An 8958-nucleotide genomic window follows, 5' to 3' on the forward strand; every position below is an offset into this window, starting at 1 on the left:
TTATACACTTGTCACTAATGCACTTATCCTTAAGTTCTTCTATACGTACTCATCACGTCCTTAGATCTTTTTAACATTCTTATGGTGACACCCGTTCACCATATTCTATCTTATCCACATAATAACTCTATATCGTTTTTCCGATTTCAAACGATGAAAACTTTCTATCATTATTCAGATATGATTTCAGCTTTCTGAAATCAACTTTTGATCTTACTAGGCATTTCCTGAGGTGTACGCTCTTCATCCTGCCTGGCCAGGGCAAGTGAATAGCTATCACAATCAGGAATATCACCTTTCACTTACTTTGAAATTATTACGATCGGATTTCTACTGTATTAAACTATTCTTATTCTATTAGCAAGACAACATACTCCTTACACAATCAGATCAGAAATTTTTCAATCTATGTTGGCATGTACACCTTTTATGACACTTTGGACTTCGGTTTATGCCGAGAATCGGCTAAACCTTAGCTCTGATACCATTAAATGTAACACCCCCAACCCGTATCCGACCCGGATACGAGTCCGAAGTGTCACATTGACTTTTTAAACATTCATTCGTATAAAATAGTGGGTAATTTAAAAACTTTGATAACATTTAAATTATTTCAAAACGTTTACAACAGATATCAGAGTTCATACCATTTATATCTTTAGACTACATGCCAACTACACTCTGTAAACAATACATACATTTTCTGATCTGACATTTGGTAAGGAAAACTGACCTGTCTTGCTCCGCATTACTCTTTCCTCTTCTCGAAACCTACGTGTGAAACAATCACACGCTAAGTCGAAGACTTAGTGAGGCATAACGACTTACAATGCACTTCATAACATATATCAATACATGCATGTTATGTTCTATCATGTTATACCAATTCCATGCATTCTTCGTATCATATAAAATCATATCAGATTAATTACAGTAAATACATACAGACACATAATTCATCATTAACAGTTTATCATGTAATCACATACTTTATTGTTAACCTTTTCAATTAAACACTATACACACACAACATCATATGGTTCACGTAACACATTTCAAACCACTTATAACCCCATCGTATACATATCACATTCAGTATGCTTGTTTAATCACTTTATTAGCCCATGTACACTAGTGAGAACTTAAGGTATGTGAGTACATTGAGGTTGTGCACACATATGCTGTCACCACAGCTCGATCAATGTCCCGAAGGACCAGTCCATAGATTCCGAAGAACCTAGGTAATCAGTCCATATGTCCCGAAGGACATAGGTAAACAGTCCATATGTTCCGAAGAACATAGGTAAACAGTCCATATGTTCCGAAGAACATAGGTAAACAGTCCATATGTTCCGAAGAACATAGGTAAACAGTCCATATGTTCCGAAGAACATAGGTAACCCTCGACCCTTGGCATGCCAACTATACCCTAGCTCTCATATCACATAACATGGGCATTATCATTTATAACAGTTCACATTACTTATTCATATTCTTTCTCTTATAACCACATATCTTTTCTTTTCAGTCACGTATCACATGTACGTGTAATCATTGATCTAATATCATATGTTGCATGCAATCACATAGATTCTTTTCATATTCTCATAGGATCACATAGTTCATATCTTATACTTTGTTTTCTCATGTTCACATATATCATGTCATATGGCTCATATCTTTATCATGCAGTCACATAGTTCAGTTTCACATATGTTCATATATATACATTACATAGCACATACTTCTCATAACATTACATTCAAAAGCATGTTAACACATATAATCATGCATACATACAATTCATGTCATTCATATACGTATAATCATATATTCATGCATTCTAACAGAGGAAATAGACTTGTCGCAAGTCTTGTTTCCATTTAGCACCATAAACTAATTAATATGCACTCACCTGGCCTCACTAGTCAATTCCAATCTCTTATCTTTCCCCTTGATCGATCTTACTTGCCAAACGTTCCGGAATTCTTTATGCGTAGAATCTACATAAATGTACATTTCGAGGTAATCATTAGATACCTACACCTTGTAATTGAATACTAGCAACTTAAACGAACTTATTAAACCAATATTAACATTTTCTTTAGGGGGAATCGGTTCCCTACCATGGGGGTATCGATTCCCTCAAGACATTCTGGAATTCTGTCGTTTGAAGGGGTATCGGTTCCCCTTGAATGGGTACCGATTCCCCTTGCCCAGAAATCATATTTTCAACCCGAAAATTACTTCATTTCCACTCAAACCCTTCATATATCATCCCCTTTTCATTCTTAACTCTAGTATACATACTTAAACCAATCTATATTCATTTATTTCATCTTAAACCTCAAAATCCTATCTTCCATATGAGATTCAAAAATCATACCAAATTTTCAATGTGTTCTAATTCCAATTCTAACACTCCAAATCTCTTAATTTAACCATTGACAAGTCAAATTTAACTTCAAAATCTACTTATCAATTCCTTTCCAAAATTTCATATAAAAACTCCAAATCTTTAATCTCTCTTAACCTCTCCATCATTTGTTTTTAAGATGATTTAAGCTTTCCTTAAGCTTAGTTATCATCTAATAATCAAAACCCAACCTTAAAATCAACAATTCATTTACAAACAAAGAACTTACCTTTTGAAGCTAGCCCCACGTGAAGAAGAGAAGGCAAGAAGAAGAAAGCTTCCAGATAGCTCTCTTCCCACGTGTATATAATTCCTTAAATGATCAAATGACCATTTTACCCTTTATTTCCTTTAACAATTACAAAATAACCTTCATCATATGCATCTAATAATCATAGAGCTATTTCATTCTTCTATTTAGTCATCAAATTATGAAACTTTACAATTTGATCACTAACCCGGTATTGAGGATGTTACATAAACAACCTACAAAACGTTATCTTTTAATTCCCAATGACTAAGGGGTGAATTTAGAAACTCTCCATAAGAAGATAAGGTTTAACCCCCACTAAAACCCCTTTTGAATTACTTCGAGGAATTTAGGATTCTTACAAGTAGATGTTAATATATAGGTCTGACCCAAAACCACCTCGTGTTAACTTCTGAACGTTAACTTAAGATTTTTGGATCGTTATACATTAAATCATTGGTAAAATTTAAGATCGATTTTCAGAGTGTCGCATCATCACTAGTTTGAGACGATGTATCTTAACTATCTTAGTATTCTAATCTATCTCTGAGCGTTTGTTTTAGCAAGTTTTGACATTTTAGGTGTTTCGACAGTCGAAGGATAATTCAAGCATAAAAGTTTTAGGTAAATTTGAAAACTTTAGAGTTTCTATCGCACAAGACAATATCACTCGGTGAATAAAGCATACCCACATCTCAACAATGATGCAAGAAAAGAAGAATTCTACTCAAACTACACTAGTGTCTTTATCTTGTATTTAGATTAGGATTAGAATTTGAGTCGTATTTTAATGTAGATTCCTCCTTATTGATGTAAATGACTTCTATTATAAATAGAATCATGAGGACTAATTTAGAATAATAGTCATAGTTCATGAAATTGAAATGTTTAAAAAATTAGGGACTAATTTGAAATGAGGGTCATAGATTGGGGACACATGATGCAATTAACTCTAAAAAGATATTCTCGAATGTATAAAATTTAATTCGAATCGAATCAGTGATCTTATATATCAAACACCTGATGGAGCATTACAGGGAATCTTGACATGTTCGGTCCCATCTCAAGATCTCGCACCCTAACAAACGTATCCATTGCTTTTGCCTTCACTCTTATAATTTCCAGAAAATCCTCTCTCCAATCCCCACTCATTAATAAAAGCAGTATGGATGAGATTTTCTTCCAGTTTTCCTCCAATTCCGACCCTCAAAACACACTCCCACAAGATGAAACTTTGGATCTTGTTGCCATGGCTGGCAGCAGTAGTAATAGAGGCCGGCAAAGAAGATTAATGGCTAGTGAGAGGAGAGAAAATGGTAAGGACGATGATGAGAGGAAGTCGATGCATAGGGATATTGAGAGGCAAAGAAGGCAAGAAATGTCCACTCTTTATGCTTCTCTCCGAACCCTTCTCCCTCTCGAGTACATCAAGGTAACCCGTTTTGAATAATCGAAGAGAACTGCTCTCTTGTTGTTGCATATACTTATGAATTATGATCTAGGGTTACTTTTCATGGTGCTTTCAGGGGAAGCGTGCGATATCAGATCATATGAGCGGAGCAATAAGCTACATAAAGGACCTGCAGAAGAGGATCGATGAACTGATTGCCAGGAGAGACGAGCTAAAGGAAGTATCGGTCGATTTGAGTGGTTTTCGCCGGGGGACGACCGGTTCTAATGAGGCTTTCCCGAGCAGCGTCGTGGTTCGCCGATCTTTGGACGACGGCGTTGAAGTTGTGGTCAGCACCGGTGTTGTTGCTCAAGCTTTGACCCTCTCCAGGGTGCTACAACTACTGCTCGAGGAAGGGCTTGATGTTGTCCACAGTATCTCTACCAAGATCGACGGAGGACTGATTCACACCATAAACCTTGAGGTATGATTGTTCACTGATTACGTGGTTAATTAGGGGTTTCTGCATGCTAATTTACCAAGTGCAAATTCTTTATTTGGCTGTTGCAGGTTAGTGATCTGAGAGTCGTCGATGTGCCTTACCTGGAGCAGAAACTGAATGAAGAAATTCCATCCTTCACTAAAACTACCTAGCTAACATTAAACCATGTCATCTTCTTTAATGGAGAGTTTTCATTAGGATTTGAGTAAGATTGATCTTTGTGAATTTTATGTTGTTTATGTCATGCATATGCAGGGATAGATTGAGGGCGGGTGGAGACTGTCGTCCTCTGAAATTTTAAAATTACTTTATATTTTAGATTTTTTTCTATGTATTTTCTATTTAAAATCTGTTTTCGCTCCCTGAAACTTTATAAGTTTAAATTCACCCCATAAAATTTTATAAGTTCAAATTCACCACTGGACATAAAATCATGGGTCCGTCCTCTACCTATGAAATCATGCTACTGTAATATTCATGACAAAAAAAAGGGGGTCCAATTCTTGTTGAGGATCTTTTAGTTTGTGCTACTCTAATTTGTTTTGGATTTAATTGATCTAGCATGTTTAAAAATTTCAATAACAATAATGATAATATTCATGCTTTTGACATTTTGGATGGAATTAAATTATACAATTTTAGGTTCATAATAAATAAATTTTACTATTGAAAATGGCTGAAAAAATATATTTATTTTATTATCAGTTAAGACTGATAATAAAAATAAATATATATCTACTCAAAAATCACGTGGCAAAATGACAAAGGAAAAAAAAAGAAGAAAACCCTTTGATAATTATGTTACACACACAAATCACGTGGCAAAATGATTATTTTTCCTGCACTTATTACAGCTAAATGACAAAGGAATGACTTTGAAGCTATTTTTTATTACCTGCCGCCATCCACGAAACAACTAAATTTAGAATAATACATGTTAGTGCAGTTTTTGTGTCCTAGTGGTTGATACTGGAAACGTAGGGTTTATAACATTGGCGGATCCGTAGTTTCTCGATGGTTGATATGTGTTTATCTTGAAATTTAATTTTTTTTTATTAATTAGTGATTTTATTAATGAAGTAAACTCTAAAATTTTATTTACGTTCACATCATTTAAAAATCATATATTATTAATATATCTAAGTGAGTTGATCGCGAGTTAGGCAGTGCTCGACTCTTGTTCGTTAAAAAATTTTGTTGCTCGACTCGATCCATTGCTAATTAAGCTCATTAAAATTTTACTCGACTCGTGTCATTAAAAAAATTGGTTGCTCAACTCGTAGCTCGTTAAACGCATTAAGCTCATTGCTTGTTAAACTCATCGGAATTTTTATTTTATTTTATTTTTTTAATTATAAGTAAAATCTACTAATACTATATAGAAATTAATATGAACATAAATTAATAAATTTAACTAAAAATTATCAAAAGAGTGTATGAAATCAATTCAAAGTTTAAGCATTAAAATAACAATTCATAAACACATTAAAATAATAATTAACGTTTTTTTGGTGTAGTAAAATAATAATTATTAATAATTTAGTATTTTTAATTATTTATTAAAAAGTTAAAGGATTAGTAATTTATTATTTTTTATTATCTATTAGTAAATTAGTAATTTTTTGAATGAAATATTTTTTTAAGATAACTATTTAAAAATTAACGAGTTGGTCACGAACTTATCGAGTCGAGTTAGACTTTGCTCGACTCAACTCGTTAAGATTTCGAGTCAAATTAACTAAATTGAGCTTTTACTAAATTTTGACCGAATCAAGTTTAAACTACTCACGAATTAATCAACTCATTAAGCACCTCTATAGTTCGTCAAAAATATTTTTATATCCGTTATTAATTGAGAACGTGTCCTAAATCTTGAGGTAGAAGTTGTGACCCTAGCCCTTAGAATACACATATATAATGGCAAAAGCTACAAGTTAGGGGAAGTGCATGCATCCGGACCTAAACTCCGTGTTTGGCACCACCTTTTAAACTTCAATAGTATAAAAGAAAAAATAAATAAATAAAGGACCGAACGGTCTGCTATTGCCTACTTTTCCCAATGGGGGATCCCCAAGCTAGGGCTTTGCAAAATATAAACTATTGGGGGGGGGGGGACAAGATTTAGGCCCTAAACCACAGTTTATAAGTTAACAGGATCCCGTATTTTATTCGTAATTGGGTGTTCATAGAGCAATATCGAGGGACCCCGGTTACTTGCCTTAATCGGTTACTCTTTTATTAAGATATGATCCTCATTCTGAAAAATATTTTTGAATCCGTCTCTGATTAAGTTGCTTACTATTTAAATCAATTCAAGTTGATATTAAATTGTTTAATTATTATTTTAATGGTGCGGCTTTCGAGATATAATTATAATACAAGATATTGTCATCCGCGGTTTCAAGAATTAAAAATGACCCAAAAAATCAATTAATTTCTTTATATTATACAATGATAACCACTAATTATAGAATACTGAATATGTGTAAAGTATAGGAAATAGCTAAGCTAATCTTTACATTTTTTAAGAATACCGTATTCGTATCGTTGTTTAGATATTTTGTCTTAATGCTAATCCTTCATGTTCCATTAGAAGGCATTACTAATATATAGAATTTTCTTAATGGTTAGGTTATTGTTAGAAAAACCTCATAACCGTCCGTGAACAACCCTAATTTATAACCCATTACCAAATCCAAGAATAAAATAACATACAAACAAATCCAAGAGGCAAAGGCCCATGTATTCAATCCATGGAACTAGGGTTTCTTGTTAAAATGCTCCAGCCTCCAGATATTAGAGGGTTAATTAAGCAAAACTTTTTATTTTTAATCAAATTATTCAATAAATGAAATTAGAATAATAAAATATCTAAAATATTTCTATAAATTGGATATAAAATATAAGTAAAAAATGACATGAAACAAAAACAGAATATCACATGAATTTGGGGATACCCATATGAAACAAAACTTTCCCTTCTAATTTTATCTTCGAACTTTTGAATGATTCAGGGAGACATTATTGAAACATTAGAAAGTTTGTACATCAATTAGAATGAGAATCATAGTTTAGGGATGAATTTGAAATATATCAAAATTAATATAAAATATATTATTAATATTGCAAATAATGTTTTAAGCACTATCTCATATACAATTGAATTTCTCGTATAATCTGAATCAGATATTGCAGAGGCAATGTCGACCCTCCCAACCCAATTTACTCCATTCACCATCGTCAAGATTTAAACCATTGACCTTACTTAAAATATCTGGTACCTCATCTTACTAAACCAATTGGTTATTAGATCATTATGTAATTAGTCTCCTCCAACATAAAATAATAATATTAACGTAACATAAAGTGTTTCTTTTTTTTAAAAAAAATGCTCCATAACTCGTTTATGGAGTTTATTTTTTAATTATTTATAGAATTTAATTTCATTTTCAATATAGTTTATAATAACTTGTTAATAAATCTGATATAATATATTTAACAGTAAATTACACAAATGATTCCCTGATTATACGGTGATGTTTTTTAAGTCCCTTGATTATAGAAAGGTATAAAATAGTCTCTTGATTACAAGATACTACTTTGTTAATAGTCCCTTGATTACAAGATACTACTTTGTTAAGTCCTTTACTATTGAAAGTTATAAAATAGTTCCCGACTATAAGATATTTCTTTGTTGAGTTCCCCGATAATTAAAAGTTATAAAATAGTCACTCGACTATTCATATGTTCTAAACTCGTCCCCTTTTTCATTAAAAAAATGGCTTTCGTCTGAGTTGGATGTTGACCTGCTCATTGAGATATGGTAAAAATCTGATCTCATAACTGTTTGAGTTGTATTTTGTGTATCGAATCTCTATTTGTATTATATTATCAAGTTAGTGCTTGAAATATTATGTCGTCGAACCAGTTCTTAAAAGCAACGATAGTGGCAGTAGGCATCGATTTTATCATATCACAGAAATAAGGTTAACGTCTAGCTCAAACGACCTTCAAGTTTTTAACATAAAATGACGAGCTTAGAATATATGAATAATTGTGTGACCATTTTGTATCTTTTAATAGTATATGCACTCAACAAAACAACTCTGTATATCAAATGACAATTTTACAACTTTTCAATGTAAAAAAAAACTTAACAAAACAATATCTTATAGTCGGAGGACCATTTGTATACTTTACTTTATATTTAAATAAGATTAAGTGAATTATAAGTAATTTATTTGTTGGTTTAAATCCATCTCATACAAATTTGTTAGACATAATAAAAAAATGTCTCTAACGTTTGTATAAATAGCTATTTTAGTTTATATTTTTTAAAGTATTTTGGCCCCAACATTTCATTTTAGAATAAAAATGTCCCTAATATTTGATTCAATAGT

General features: G+C 32.2%; 1 protein-coding gene across 2 annotated transcripts; it reads left to right on the top strand.

Moving 5' to 3' along the window:
- The first annotated feature begins 3680 nt into the window (after positions 1 to 3680).
- On the top strand, positions 3681 to 4750 carry LOC120206552 (transcription factor bHLH120-like). 2 transcript variants are annotated; one of them, XM_039206175.1, is made up of 3 exons: positions 3681 to 4098; positions 4169 to 4540; positions 4627 to 4750. In XM_039206175.1, the coding sequence occupies exons 1-3, from the start codon at positions 3715 to 3717 to the stop codon at positions 4708 to 4710; spliced, it is 840 nt and encodes a 279-aa protein (XP_039062106.1). In that variant the 5' UTR covers positions 3681 to 3714; the 3' UTR covers positions 4711 to 4750. The 2 variants fall into 2 exon arrangements, with proteins under 2 accessions (XP_039062106.1, XP_039062107.1); XM_039206176.1 differs by having other exon boundaries at positions 4193 to 4540.
- Positions 4751 to 8958: the final 4208 nt, after the last annotated feature.

This window comes from Hibiscus syriacus, unplaced genomic scaffold, assembly GCF_006381635.1.
Source record: "Hibiscus syriacus cultivar Baekdansim isolate YM2019G1 unplaced genomic scaffold, ASM638163v2 tig00013960_pilon, whole genome shotgun sequence".
In the NCBI taxonomy this organism is placed as follows: domain Eukaryota; kingdom Viridiplantae; phylum Streptophyta; class Magnoliopsida; order Malvales; family Malvaceae; genus Hibiscus; species Hibiscus syriacus.